This window comes from Cololabis saira, chromosome 11 (genome assembly GCF_033807715.1).
Source record: "Cololabis saira isolate AMF1-May2022 chromosome 11, fColSai1.1, whole genome shotgun sequence".
Taxonomy (NCBI): domain Eukaryota; kingdom Metazoa; phylum Chordata; class Actinopteri; order Beloniformes; family Belonidae; genus Cololabis; species Cololabis saira.
The window spans coordinates 3379575-3395778 of NC_084597.1; the positions used below are offsets into that span (position 1 = coordinate 3379575).

The window sequence follows — 16204 nt, forward strand, 5'->3', positions numbered from 1 at the left end:
AAAATGTCTGGGTGGCTGGTTGGTGTCTGACTAATGGGGATGGGCGGTATGGACAAAAAAATGTATCACGATAATTTCTGGCATTTATCCCGATAACGATAAAAATGACGATTAAAAAAATACCAATTCAACTCCATCTTTGTAACTATAAATCTATCACCACATTCAGTCTTTGGAGCCAAATCACTGCTGTAAAAGATACTAAATGCCATTAAACGTCATCAATGGGAATGTATCGTTCTTTCTTTCTTTCTTTCTTTCTTTCTTTCTTTCTTTCTTTCTTTCTTTCTTTCTTTCTTTCTTTCTTTCTTTCTTTCTTTCTTTCTTTCTTTCTTTCTTTCTTTCTTTCTTTCTTTCTGTCTGTCTGTCTGTCTGTCTGTCTGTCTGTCTGTCTGTCTGTCTGTCTGTCTGTCTGTCTGTCTGTCTGTCTGTCTGTCTGTCTGTCTGTCTGTCTGTCTGTCTGTCTGTCTGTCTGTCTGTCTGTCTGTCTGTCTGTCTGTCTGTCTGTCTGTCTTTCTTTCTTTCTTTCTTTCTTTCTTTCTGTCTTTCTTTCTTTCTTTCAGGCTCATTTCTTTCTTCCTTCCTTCCTTCCTTTCTTTCAGGCTCCTTCCTTCCTTCCTTCTTTCTTTCATCCTGCTCTCTCCTTCCTTCCTTCCTTCCTTCCTTCCTTCCTTCCTTCCTTCCTTCCTTCCTTCCTTCCTTCCTTCCTTTCAAAAATCAGTTTTACACAAAAACATCATCGACAGGAATTTATCATTTTTACCGTGAGATACAAATTCTTACCGTGGGGAATTTATTTGACGGTTTATCGTGAACGGTAAAATATCGCCCATTCCTACTGACTAAATACTTTTTTTGCCCCACTGCTATGCAACACCTTGCTAGATTCACTGCAGGACCTGTTCCTTCTTGTAGACATCTGTATCGCACCTGTAGTCAGATCTGTCCAGGTAAACACCAGAGTGTTTATACTCCTCCACCGCCTCTGCTTCCACGATGGAAATAGTGTCTAACTGCCCTGAAATACAGAATCATCTTGAGCTTATTGTCCCAGGACCTTCTCCTGGCTCCGGCTGAGGTTCAAGTTTCCTCACAAGTCTTATGGCGCTTTTCCACTAGTACCTTCTCGGCCCAGTTTGGTTCTTTTCCACTAGTACCTACTCGGCCCAGTTTGGTTCTTTTCCACTAGTACCTACTCGGCCCAGTTTGGTGCTTTTCCACTAATACCTACTCGGCCCAGTTTGGTTCTTTTCCACTAGTACCTACTCGGCCCAGTTTGGTTCTTTTCCACTAGTACCTACTCGGCCCAGTTTGGTTCTTTTCCACTAGTACCTACTCGGCCCAGTTTGGTTCTTTTCCACTAGTACCTACTCGGCCCAGTTTGGTGCTTTTCCACTAGTAGGTACTCGCACTAGTACCTACTACTGTCGCGACTTAAAGAAAAGTCACTTGGCGCCATGGCCGAAACCAAACAGGAAGTCGGCCATCTTCAATTAATTGTGTAATTTTGGCGCAATTTATGCCATTTCTGCGGCCGTTAATGCGACCCGAACCGTAACGTGCACCCAGGTGTGTTATACATCAAAATGTGCATCTCCATCCTGCGACGACGCGCATTACTTTTCTCAGTCAAACGCGTTACCGTGGCGACGCTAGACGCCAAAAAGCGCACCCCCCCTTCATCTGATTGGTCCATATTTGATAGTTCCTACTTTCTGCTAGAACTTTTGAATGGTTTGACATAACGACTCGTGTGTGGTGTCATCGGACTCGGTGTTGAGTCCTTGACCATAATTGGTGCAAATTAGCCCCGCCCCTTCTTCTGATTGGTCGATATTTGATAGTCCCTATTCTCTACCATAACCTTTGAACGGGTTGTGATAAAGACATGTGGGTGGTGTCATCGGACGTGGTTTTGAGTCCTTGAACATAATTGGTGCAAATTAGTTTCTTCTGAGCGGAGTAAGATTTTGGTCCGCAGGTCGAGGCGCGGTCGGCACCAATACACTGCGCGTTACTAGTCAATACAATATAGGCTATTAATATTAATAATTCAATATCGCGATACAGTTTGTCACCTCCACGACACGTATCGTGACGTTTTTGTATCGCGAAATTTCGTGGCAACGATATATTGTTACACCCCTAGTAGATATTAGTAAAAGTAGGGCTGGGGATCGATTCAAATATCAAGAATCGATTCCGATGCTTAAGATTCAGAATCGATTATCACGATTCGATCCGATCCGATATTGATTTGGGTTAGTGTTATTAAAACTGTTTTTTGAGTTGTTGCATGAATGATATGACTGTAGTTCTGCAACATATTAATACTAGTATTATGTTGAGATTAAACAGCCAGTATTAGCAGCTAATGATGCTGTAAGGACCAATCAGCTCCCAGAATGCTGATAGAACTGAAACAGAAACATCGTGTAGAATTACCAAACAGATCCAGGGAGGAAACAGAGACGGAGGAAATCACTTTTATTTTTTCCCACATTCTGTTTAATTTTTTTCCATTTTCGGTCTATTTCTGTTTTTAATTTCTGAGAATTAGGTTTTTAGCATTTTATGCAAATGTAACCCCAAGACAGTATATAAAGTAATGAAATATAGACACAATTTATGCAATTATAACGTAACACTTTAATGTTTTCATACCTTTAAACATATTTAAAGGCAAAAACATGGCACCAGTTATTCTCGTGTCCAACAAAACATTCCTTTTTTGGGCATAAACAAAAAAGTACCAAAAGTTGTAATGTAAAAAAAAAAAAAAAATTAAATCGATCTTTAGACATTAGTAATGGGGGATATTTTACCGTTCACGATAAACCGTCAAAAAAATTCCCCACGGTAAGAATTTGTATCTCGAGGTAAAAACGATAAATTCCCATTGATGATGTTTTTGTGTAAAACTGATTTATGGTTCTGTGTTAAATCCACCCACAACGTACGTGAAGGAAGGAAGGAAGGAAGGAAGGAAGGAAGGAAGGAAGGAAGGAAGGAAGGAAGGAAGGAAGGAAGGAAGGAAGGAAGGAAGGAAGGAAGGAAGGAAGGAAGGAAGGAAGGAAGGAAGGAAGGAAGGAAGGAAGGAAGGAAGGAAGGAAGGAAGGAAGGAAATTGATTCCCGTTGATGATGAATTATCGTGATAAATAGTTTAGTCCAAACCGCCCATTCCTATTAGACATATGAATCGATTTTTAGGAATTAATATGAGAATCGATTTAAAATCGGAGAATCGATCTTTTCAACACTAAGTAAAAGTATAAAAAGATTGATTAGTGTTTACGGTTGTCCCTCCATTTAACCTGTGGTACGTGTTAATGATCCGCCTGTTAGGACCAGAACTAGCGGCTTATGCTCACAGTAACTCAGAGAGCAGCTCCGTGTTATTCTGACCTGAGATGGAAGGACGGGGCTCCCACAGGGTCTGGTTCTTCTGCAGGGCTTTCATGTTGCTGTTGGTGGGTGTCCTCGCTGGGCCGTGGGGGGACTCGGGGGCCCCGGGGGGCTGCAGGAGGGGCCCACAAGGCTACTCGGGGGCCCACTTCCCTAGGGATGGGCGGTATGGACTAAAAGATTTATCACGATAATTTCTGGCATTTATCCCAATAACGATAAAAATGACGATAAAAAAAATACCAATTCAAAAAGTGTCATCAACAGGAATATTTCTTTCTTTCTTTCTTTCTTTCTTTCTTTCTTTCTTTCTTTCTTTCTTTCTTTCCTTCTTTCTTTCTTTCTTTCTTTCTTTCAGGCTCATTTCTTTCTTTCTTTCTGGCTCATTTCTTTCTTTCTTTCTTTCAGGCTCATTTCTTTCTTTCTTTCTGGCTCATTTCTTTCTTTCTTTCTTTCTTTCTTTCAGGCTCCTTTCTTTCTTTCTTTCAGGCTAATTTCTTTCTTTCTTTCTTTCAGGCTCATTTCTTTCTTTCTTTCTCATTTCTTTCTTCTTTCTTTCTTTCTTTCTTTCTCATTTCTTTCTTTCTTTCTTTCTCATTTCTTTTCTTTTTTCTTTCTTTCTTTCCTCCTTTCTTTCTTTCTTTCTTTCTTTCTTTCTTTCAGGCTCATTTCTTTCTTTCTTTCTCATTTCTCTTTTCTTTCTTTCTTTCTTTCTCATTTCTTTCTTTCTTTCTTTCAGGCTAATTTCTTTTTTTCTTTCTTTCAGGCTCATTTCTTTCTTTCTTTCTCATTTCTTTCTTTCTTTCTTTCAGGCTCATTTCTTTCTTTCTTTCTGGCTCATTTCTTTCTTTCTTTCTTTCTTTCTTTCAGGCTCCTTTCTTTCTTTCAGGCTAATTTCTTTCTTTCTTTCTTTCAGGCTCATTTCTTTCTTTCTTTCTCATTTCTTTCTTCTTTCTTTCTTTCTTTCTCATTTCTTTCTTTCTTTCTTTCTCATTTCTTTTCTTTTTTCTTTCTTTCTTTCCTCCTTTCTTTCTTTCTTTCTTTCTTTCTTTCTTTCAGGCTCATTTCTTTCTTTCTTTCTCATTTCTTTCTTCTTTCTTTCTTTCTTTCTCATTTCTTTCTTTCTTTCTCATTTCTTTCTTTCTTTTTTCTTTCTTTCTTTCCTCCTTTCTTTCTTTCTTTCAGGCTCATTTCTTTCTTTCTTTCTCATTTCTTTTTTCTTTCTTTCTTTCTTTCTCATTTCTTTCTTTCTTTCTTTCAGGCTCATTTCTTTCTTTCTTTCTCATTTCTTTCTTTCTTTCTCATTTCTTTCTTTCTTTTTTCTTTCTTTCTTTCCTCCTTTCTTTCTTTCTTTCAGGCTCATTTCTTTCTTTCTTTCTCATTTCTTTTTTCTTTCTTTCTTTCTTTCTCATTTCTTTCTTTCTTTCTTTCAGGCTCATTTCTTTCTTTCTTTCTATCTTTCTTTCTTTCTTCCAGGCTTCTTTCTTTCTTTCTTTCTTTCTTTCTATCAGGCTCATTTCCTCAATGTATCATTTTTACCGTGAGATACAAATTCTTAACGTGGGGTTTTTTGACGGTTTATCGTGAACGGTAAAATATCACCCATTAGTGTTTAGGGTTGTCCCTCCATTTAACCTGTGGTACGTGTTAATGAGCCGCCTGTTACGTCCAGAACTAGCGGCTTATGCACACAGTAACTCAGAGAGCAGCTCCGTGTTATTCTGACCTGAGATGGAAGGACGGGGCTCCCACAGGGTCTGGTTCTTCTGCAGGGCTTTCATGTTGCTGTTGGTGGGTGTCCCCGGCCGTGGGGGGACTCGGGGGCCCCGGGGGGCTGCGGGAGGGGCCCCCAGGCCCACAAGGCTACTCGGGGGCCCACTTCCCAGCCACCCTGAGAGAGCCCTGAGTCGGGGGGCCAGATGTGGCAGCCGGCCCCGCCACCCCGGGGGGTCAAGGTCAAAGGAAACCATGTCAGATTTGCCACCCACCATTACTCCCCCGATAGAGAGACGGACACAAGTGGCTTAAACTAAGTGAAAGTGTGAAACAGAGATCTCGGTAATTAAACATATTTAAAGGCAAAAACATGGCACCAGTTATTCTGGTGTCCAACAAAATATTCCTTTTTTGGGCATAAACAAAAAAGTACCAAAAGTTGTAATGATGAAAAAAAAAAAACCTTTTTTTTTTTTTTTTTTTTTTTTCTTAAATCGATCTTTAGACATATGAATTGATTTTTAGGAATTAATATGAGAATCGATCTTTTCAACACAGGCCTAAGTAAAAGTATTAAAAGATTGATTTGTGTTTACTAGGGATGGGCGGTATGGACTAAAAAAATTATCACGATAATTTCTGGCATTTATCCCAATAACGATAAAAATGACGATAAAAAAATACCAATACAAAAAGTGTCATCAACGGGAATATTTCTTTCTTTCTTTCTTTCTTTCTTTCTTTCTTTCTTTCTTTCTTTCTTTCTTTCTTTCTTTCTTTCTTTCTTTCTTTCTTTCTTTCTTTCTTTCTTTCTTTCTTTCTTTCTTTCTTTCTTTCTTTCTTTCTTTCTTTCTTTCTTTCTTTCTTTCCCAAATCGGATCCAAATCTGCTGTATATGAAGCTCAAAAATGTCCCAAAATGCCTCAAAATTGAGAAATCCAACATGGTCGCCAGGCTGAAATCAATTTTTCAGTATATATCTTTGACTAAACAAGGTACAAACGTGAATTAAATGTACTTTTGTAAGTTTTCCTACATGGGCAATTTGATGCCATATTCAGATTTGAAATGTAACGTGAAGAAAAAAAGTTGTTTTTAACTATGAATAATTACTCAGTTATTATTATTGTTATTAGGCTACTTTTACTTACTTTGTATTTTGTTTTGAGGTCAAATGTACAAACAAATGTACAAAAAGTTGAATTAAATGTTCACAGGTTTTCACACATGGGAATTTAACATCCTGTCCTGATTTAGATCAAGTGTCAATAATCAGCACAAGTCTAGAGAAAAAGGTGGTCATTAGTGATAAAGAGGTTGTCATGTAGGAAAACTTACAAAAGTACATTTAATTCATGTTTGTACCTTGTTTAGTCAAAAAGATAATAGATTTCAGCCTGGCGGCCATGTTGGATTTCTCAATTTTGAGGCATTTTGGGACATTTTTGAGCTTCATATACAGCAGATTTGGATTCAGCACCCCTTAATACCCCTAGAAATGTTGCATATTGTAAATATTCACAAAATGCCTTCAGCACTTTAAATAAGCACATTTTCAGAAATTCTGCCTAGACTACTCAGCGCGAGGAGAGGGGTGGGGGTGGGGGGATAAAACAAGGTCAGCTTAGGAAAAGGGGGGTTTAAAAGAAACTAAGTGAAAGTGTGAAACAGAGATGTCGGTAATTAAACGCAGAAGGAGTCGGGGGGGCGGGGAGGAAACCCTGGTCATGCAGTTGACAGCTGTTTCTCAAGTGTGTCCGGTCTTTGGCTTGTAAAGCCGTCACACGTAACCTCATTTTCTCAGAGGAGTCTGGGCACTGCCCACCTGGCCCTCGCGCTAGGAACACCACCTTCCACACAAACAGCTTATTTTATCCCTCCTTTTCAAAGGGGAGCTGCATCAATGTCCCTCTGTGGCCGGCACGCCGCCCGTGTCGCTCCGCCGCCATAAATGCCCCATTCAAGTGTCGCTCGCGCCGCATTCATCACCCAGGGAGTGGAGCTCCTATAATGTCATCATTTCCTGAAAATGGAATAACGAACGCCGGAAAATGTAATCAAATTTGCACTAGGCCTGTGTTGAAAAAATCGATTTTCTGATTCTAAATCGATTCTCATATTAATTCCTAAAAATCGATTTGTATGTCTAAAGATCGATTATTTTTTTTTTTATTTTTTTTTTATTTTATTTTTTTTTTTTTTCCATTACATTTTTGCCTGGTGAACTTTATTCCCAGTAGTTTTGAAAACTCCTGAACTAAATGAACTTTTCTTTAGAGAAAATGCTGGACATTTCAGCTTAAATTTCTAAATGTTATTTTAGTTCAATGAAGTTTATATTATCTATATTTACTAGAGCTTGTTTGGTTTCTCTGTTATCGGACACGGTTTGTCATGAAATACCTGAAAAATGCCGGTGCTTCATGTCCAGCTGAGTCTGGTGACAGAATAAATCAGACAAGCTAAAATAATCTGTTTACTGCTTGAGCTGTTGCAATTTCTTTCTTTTTTTACACTTTAAATGGATATTGAAATGCCTATTTGAGTTATGTATTTCTAAGTTATTTCACTATAATTATTGTGAAATTATTATTTCAATAGTTATTTTACAGTCATATAATCCAGGCAACACTAACCCAAATCAATATCGAATCGAATCAAATGGTGATAATCGATTCTGAATCTTAAGAATCGGAATCGAATCGATTCTTGACATTTGAATCGATACCCAGCTCTAATTTGCACTTAACTCAATCGAAAATGTAATAAAACCCAATAATGTAATAACTTCACCAATAATGTAATAAAATATCCTTACGGATATTGTAATAAAATTTTTACCAATAATGTAATACCTTATTACGTTATTGGTAATTTATTACATGCTATTCAAATTCTGCAATTTAACCCAATAATCATTCTGGTGTTTCAAATCCAGCGTATATAACATTCTTAGATACTTAAAACACAAAATGTAGAACTCTGGACTGAAAATGAACATATATATTACATTATCAGTTTTGGAAAAGAAAAAAAAGACCCACCTGAAAATGTAATAAATTCCCAATAATGTAATTATCCCCTTTAACACAACCATTCAAACAGACAAAAGTACAAAATAATCATCTTCAGGCAAATTAAATCAATAAAATAATAAAATTAATTAAAATTAATTAAAAAAAATAGCTTAAATTAAAATAATCTTAAAGTAAATTCAAGTACTTTAATAAATAAAATAATAATAGAACAAAAAAATAAATTAAGCACAAGTAGCACAAAATTTCAAGTCTTTGTACTTTTCTTTGCATGAGGCTCCTTTTAAGAAATGAGACTCTCTAGCGCCACCCTTCACCACGACGGCCGTTGGGGGTACTGCAGCCAACAGTGAAGCCGGCACGGGAGAACGGGGAGAACGTGCATGCAGCGTCATGTGACGTCACATCTGCAGCCCAGCGCGGGAAAATCCGGTCACAATTGCAATTGCAATTGCTTACTCAAGTAAATGTAACGGAGTAAATGTAACTCATTACTACCCACCTCTGAAAAAAACCAAGTCAAGTCACATACACATATATATATACACATATATATATATATATATACATATATATATACATTTACATAGCTGCCCATTTCTGTACATAAACATAAACCAATCTAGGTGGGTCTCTATTGGTTAGATAAACGTTATAAACCAAAAGGTTAGAGAAGAAATTCAGATCTAAATCTAATTTGAATAAATACAAGTGCAGCAAGTGAAGTTTTTCTGGCGCTCGTTTCTTTTTTTTTTTTTTGGGCCGCGTTTTATTTCATAATCAAAACTTTATGTGAGCGGAGGAATTTGTCTAATGCCGGTTTGAACCGACTTCAGATGGGAAACACACACATGGCACGAGCCAGATAAAAAAATGAAAAGAATCTGAAGTCCTTTTATATTTTTTTATACATACACTTGGCCTTTATTTATAAAAAAAACCGGGGGCTCAGAAATGTGTCAGTTTCTGAGGCGAGAAGCTTCAGTGGGGACGGTTGTGAACAGTACTGGAGTTGTAAAAAAGAATCACGGTGGATTTTATCATAAGGGGACAGATAATTTGTGCTGATTACAAATAATATAATATATTACAAATAATAGCAGTGACCAAAACAGCTGCAGAAATACTGCAGGAATGACATAGCAGCAGTTAAATGCAGCCTTCTGTAAGCTTTAAATATCCACTGGGCTTACATCAAATACATCAAAACACAACAATAAAAAACACTTTTCTGAACTTATCAATATGACTCTGTCCTTCACAGGATAAGTAACATGGATCACTGCAAAAACTCACAATCTTAACAAGAATATTTGTCTTATTTCTAGTTAAAATGTCTCATTTTAGTAAGAAAATCTCATTACACTTAAAACAAGACTCATCACTGGAAAAAACAACAATGTTCACCTGTTTCAAGTAGATTTTCACTTGAAATAAGTAGAAAAATCTGCCAGTGGAACAAGATTTTTTTGCTTGTAATAAGAAGATAAATCTTGTTCCACTGGCAGATTTTTCTACTTATTTCAAGTAAAAATTTACTTGAAACAGGTGAAAATTGTCAAGTAACAAGTTATTTTTCTGGTAATGGCAATTGTTTTAAGTGTAATGAGAGTTTTTGACTAAAAATGAGACATTTTAACTAGAAATAAGACAAATATTCCTGGTAAGATTTTGAGTTTTTGCAGTGTGGCTTTTGCTGACTTTTTAGGTTCTCCTGTTGATCCGGTCGGGATCGTCCGCTCGTCTTCCAGTTCGTCCCAGAAGTGCTGGACATTGCACTGCAAAAATGCAAAATATTAGTATTTGTCTTATTTCTAGCTAAAATGTCTCATTTTTAGTAAAAAAAAAAAAAATCTCATTACACTTAAAACAAGACTCATCACTGAAAAAGATTTTTCTACTTATTTCAAGTGAAAATTTACTTGAAACAGGTGAAAATTGTGAAATAAGTTATTTTTCCACATTCATTGATGAAATGACATAAGGGATGGAAAGGAGGGATGGCAGTTTTACAGGGGGGGATGATTTTGACCATTTTTATTTCAGGGGGGATGATTTTGACCATTTTTATTTCAGGGGGGATGATTTTGACCGTTTTTATTTGAGGGGGGGGTGATTTGGACCGTTTTTATTTCATCCCCTCAACTCCAGTACTGGTTGTGAAACATTCGTCTCCCAGTGAATGAGAAAGTCATTCCTGGTTAATGTATTGGGTAATTACCAGCCTCCCAGATAGCGCTGGCTTGTGGTGTAATTTGTGAGATGGCATTTACCAAAGCAGTCTGGGTTAATTATCCGGCAGCTAGTCCATATTCAGATAATAGCGGCTCCTCCCAACGGCGGCCAGCAGTTTCTCACTAATAGCATTGAACTAATAGCTGTGTTTGGCAGGAGCTGCGCTGTCAGCTCTGCCGGCGGCCTCACTGCTGCTGCTAAATCTACTATATATTCCCAGGCTCATTGTTACAAAGAGAATCAGTCCCACTTACGGCTAATGAGAGAAAGCGACAGGCTACGGCAGGGGTCGGCACTAGGGCTCTTTAGCGCCGCCCTAGTGGCTTCTGGAGCTTTTTCAAAAACGTTTGACCTTTTTTTTCCTTTTTTTCTTTTTTTTTCTTCTTTTTTCTTTTTTTTCTTTCTTTTTTTCCTTTTTTTCTCTTTTTTTTCTTTTTTCCTTTCCTTTTTAATCTCGACATTTCGACTTTTTTCTCAAAATTTTGACTTTTTTTCTCGACATTTCGACTTTTTTCTCGAAATTTTGACTTTTTTCTCGACATTTCAATCTTTTTTCAAAATGTTGACTTTTTTTCTCCACATTTCGACTTTTTTCTCGAAATTTTGACTTTTTTTCTCGACATTTCAACTTTTTTCTCAAAATTTTGACTTTTTTTCTCGATATTTCAATCTTTTTTTCAAAATGTTGACTTTTTTTCTCCACATTTCGACTTTTTTCTCAAAATTTTGACTTTTTTTCTCAACATTTCGACTTCTTTCTCGAAATTTTGACTTTTTTTCTCCACATTTCGACTTCTTTCTCGAAATTTTGACTTTTTTTCTCCACATTTCGACTTTTTTCTCAGAGTGCATAATGAAAAAAAAAAATCTTCCCCCAGTTATAACTAATATAGAAACATGCAGCATGTGTTGTCTTCATTCTAAGGCTTATACAAAACTGCCTGTGACGTCATTTCAACAGTTTTTCGACTCGTACCATAAACTTGAATTCGTGTTCACAGTGAAGACTCGTAGTCGTAGAAATTACAGTTGTATTCACAAGACTTTTAGATTCATACTCACATAAAAACAATCCTAACCCTAATCATTTATCACTCATGTGAGTGACTGCAGAATTTTGGGTACAACTTTTTTATTTACATACAAATGTTTATCATTACGAATACGAATAGTTATAACATGGACACATCTTTCTGGAAGTGATCTTGATTCTGCTCTGATTCTGCTCTGATTCTGCTCTGATTCTGCTCTGATTCTGCTCTGATTCTGCTCTGATTCTGCTCTGATTCTGTTCTGATTCTGCTCTGATTCTGCTCTGATTCTGCTCTGATTCTGCTCTGATTCTGTTCTGATTCTGCTCTGATCCTGCTCTGATTCTGCTCTGATTCTGTTCTGATTCTGCTCTGATTCTGCTCTGATTCTGCTCTGATTCTGCTCTGATTCTGCTCTGATTCTGCTCTGTCTCGGCCTCCGCTCTGCCAAGAAAATGTCCGATTTCCCGTCGCCAGCAGAGACGGATTAAACACTTCAGACAGGTTGTCTCAGCGTGGGCCAAGTTTTGGGGGAATATTTTAGCCTTACTTTACTTATTTGACAGCTTTTGTCCACATTTTGCACACACAATACATGAACAGCTTAAAAAATACAATGGTAAATATGTATGAAACCAAACAGCTCAATATTCTACCTGTAAAAACCGGAATAATCATTAATATCATCCAAATTATTGCATTGGTAATGTAATCTATTGATACAGTTAGAAGCAAGCATAACATGGAACAGTTTTTTGGGATTAATTACTTTTACTTTTAATGCATTTACCCTTGGCTGTTTCATTATATATATATTATATAATATTATATAATATATTATAATATTATATTATAATATTATAATATATATAATATATAATAGTATATATATATTAATATATTTATATTATTATCATATTATTTATATTAGGTATATGTGGGGATGATACAGCATTTGTTTTGAATTTGGATACAGGAAGAAGAAGCAGAAATGACGGGAATTGCGTCATGATTGTCCAGATATCCCGAATGATTAATCACCATGGAAACGGAATATTCCGAATGTTTCAGTAACCGGAATATTAGCAATAACCCGAATTTTGACTGCATGTAAACGTAGTTATTAACCCTGTGTTTCTCTCCAGGTGATTCCTTTCCCCATGTCCTGCGACATCCGGGATGAGTGTTCGTGCCGGGACCCCCACGCCTTCGAGAACAGGAAGGACGAGCACGTCCACTTCCTGGGGTGAAGCATCGTCTCTCTCCAACGACCTCACAGCCAGAAAACGGCCGGGGAAAAACCCCGACCCTCATCCTCCTCTCGGCCTCCGATTTCCTGCACACGCTGCTTTTACAGGCAAACCTTCTCTCCATCCGTAACTGCAAACCCCGAACTGGCTGAGACGCTTTCACCTCAAAAAACCACGGAAAGATTTAGAAGAAGAGAAGAAGACGGGACTCACGAGACTCTGCAGAAAAAACATCACGTTTCACTCGACAGGAAAGTAAATCCCTTGCAATACCATTGTTACAATCACATGTAGAGAAAAAAAAGCCAAAAAAACATCTTTTTTTTTTTAAACAATAAGAAACAAAACTACGACGAGTATTAGGGCCAAACTAAGACCAAAAAAAGAAATTACGAGAATAAAGTTATAATAATATGTGAATAAAGTCATAATATTACGAGAATAAAGTCGTAATATTACGAGAATAAAGTTATAATAATATGAGAATAAAGTCGTAAAATTATGAGAATAAAGTCATAATATTACGAGAATAAAGTCATAATATTACGAGAATAAAGTCGTAATATTTTGAGAATAAAGTCGTAATATTTTGAGAATAAAGTCGTTATATTTTGAGAATAAAGTCGTAACATTTTGAGAATAAAGTCATAATATTACGAGAATAAAGTCGTAATATTAAATATATTATACATTTATTAATATATCTTCATAAGATGCTCAATATTCCTCATTTTAACACAGGGAGAAGATGCTTTTCCTGTTAGAGTTCTGATAAATTATATTCTCATAAATTACGACTTTATTCTCGTAATGTTACGACTTTATTCTCAAAATGTTACGACTTTATTCTCGTAATATTACGACTTTATTCTCATAATATTATGAGTTTATTCTCATAATATGACTTTATTCTCCTAATGTTACGACTTTATTCTCATAATATTATGAGTTTATTTTATTACGACTTTATTTTCGCAACATTATAACTTTATTTTCGTAATTTTACGACTTTATTCTCATAATATTATGACTTTATTCTCGTAATTTCCAATTATCTTTTTTTGTCTTAGTTTGGCCCTAATACTCCGTCGTACAAAACAAACAAAAAGATAACAAAAAAAAAAGAAAAGTGTAACCAAGCCTAGGTAGCATTTATTATTAAGTTTTGTGCTGGCTTTAGTGTCTGATTCAGTTACCTCACTCTACAGTCACGACGACTGAACCAAAGGTAAAGTGAAAACATGCAAAATGGATGAAGGAAACAGGTGGAAGGAGTCAATCCTCAGACGCTCTTCCTTACGGTTTCTAAACTTCTGAATCTGTGTTTCCTCTTGAATTCAGCTCGGACGGGAACGAGGCAGCCATATTGTTAACTTAAAGAGATAAACCTGGACATTTCCACCCACATATATCAGTTATTGATCCTTGTAGCACCCTATAATATAATCATTTTCTGAAAATGTAATAACGCCGGAAAATGTAATAAAATTTGCACTTAACTCAATCGAAAATGTAATAAAATCCAATAATGTAATAACTTCACCAATAATGTAATAAAATATCCTGACGGATATTGTAATAACATTTTTTTTTTATCGATAATGTAATACCTTATTTTTTTTTTACCGATAATGTAATACCTTACGTTATTGGGAATTTATTACATGGAACTCAAAGTCTGCAATTTAACCCAATAGTCATTCTGGTGTTTCAAATCCAGCGTATATAACATTCTTAATATTAAAACACAAAATGTAGAACTCTGGACTGAAAATGAACATATATATTACATTATTTGTCAAGTATAACGTTATACATAACATTTTTACCGATAATGTAAAACCTTATTAAATTATTGGGAATTTATTACATTTTCAGGTGGGTCTTTTTTTTTTTTTCAAAAACTGATAATGTAATACTTGACAAATAATGTAATATATATGTTCATTTTCAGTCCAGAGTTCTACATTTTGTGTTTTAAGTATCTAAGAATGAAAAAATATTTGAGAGGGGAAGATCTTTTTTATTGTGCAATTCGAGAAAAAAGTTGAAATGTCGAGATTAATGTTGAAATACAATTTTGAGAAAAATTCGAAATTTCATGAATAAAGTTGATATACATTTTGACTTTTTTCTCGACATATTGACTTTTTTCTCGACTTTTTTCTCAACATTTAAACTTATTACATTACATTATCAGTTTTGGAAAAAAAAAAAAAAAAAAGACCCACCTGAAAATGTAATAAATTCCCAATAATTTAATAAGGTATTACATTATCGGTAAAAATGTTATGTATAATGTAATACTTGACAAATAATGTAATATATATGTTCATTTTCAGTCCAGAGTTCTACATTTTGTGTTTTAAGTATCTAAGAATGTTCAATACGCTGGATTTGAAACACCAGAATGACTATTGGGTTAAATTGCAGAATTTGAGTTCCATGTAATAAATTCCCAATAACGTAATAAGGTATTACATTATCGGTAAAAATGTTATTACAATATCCGTCAGGGTATTTTATTACATTATTTGTCAAGTATTACATTATCAGTTTTGGAAAAAAAAAAAAAGACCCACCTGAAAATGTAATAAATTCCCAATAATGTAATAAGGTATTACATTATTTGTCAAGTATTACATTATACATGACAAATAATGTAATATATATGTTCATTTTCAGTCCAGAGTTCTACATTTGGGTTAAATTGCAGACTTTGAGTACCATGTAATAAAATCCCAATAACGTAATAAGGTATTATATTATTGGTAAAAAATTTTGTTACAATATCCGTCAGGATATTTTATTACATTATTGTGGAAGTTATTACATTATTGGGTTTTATTATATTTTCGATTGAGTTAAGTGCAGATTTTATTGCATTTTTCGGCGTTATTACATTATAGGGTGCTACAATCCTCCAGAGAGCATTTACTGGCAACGGGTTTTCCTTCCTTTGACCTTTGACCTCCTCATGGTGATAATGAACCGGGTTAGACAGCTCTCTCTGTCTTCCTTGCTGCTTACTCATTCTTCCTCATCACACAGATCCAGAAACAAAACCCCAAAGGAAACAACACGTCACACATCGATCACGACGTAAAGAATGTCATCCGTAACACCTCACTCGGGGCTCGGGGTCGCTCTACTTTCAGTTTGAGCTCCTTCCTCACGGCCAAACCTCGAGTGGCCGATTCAAAAAAGGTCCAGACTGAGAGTAGACGACGATCCCCGGTCCCGTCCAGAATGTAGTCAAACAGGTTGTTGTACGTGAAAATGACATTTGGATGTAAAAACGTCAACAGAAGATTTGCAGTCCCGATACGACCGAAGCCCCGACCCCCCGTCCCGGTTTAGTTTCAGTAACTCCTTCTCTTCAGTACAAAGTGCACTTCTAATCGGCACTTTTAGTTCTTTTGTTTTGCATCGTGAAGTTGTTTTTTTTCCCCTCAAACTATCTTTGTTTACGGAAGAGTATCAGGGCCACGCAGGAGAAAAGATATTTGAGAGGGGAAGATTTTCGTTTAT

The 16204-nt window shown here is 36.0% G+C and overlaps 1 protein-coding gene across 1 annotated transcript in view; it reads left to right on the forward strand.

Annotated features, from left to right (window-relative positions):
- The window catches only part of pappaa (pregnancy-associated plasma protein A, pappalysin 1a), a 272874-nt gene extending 259963 nt beyond the window's left edge, over nucleotides 1-12911 (forward strand). The window contains exon 22 of the mRNA XM_061733629.1: nucleotides 12569-12911. Within this exon, the coding sequence (XP_061589613.1) occupies nucleotides 12569-12673 (105 nt within the window). The 3' untranslated portion in view covers nucleotides 12674-12911. The remainder of the gene's footprint in view (nucleotides 1-12568) is intronic.
- Nucleotides 12912-16204: the final 3293 nt, after the last annotated feature.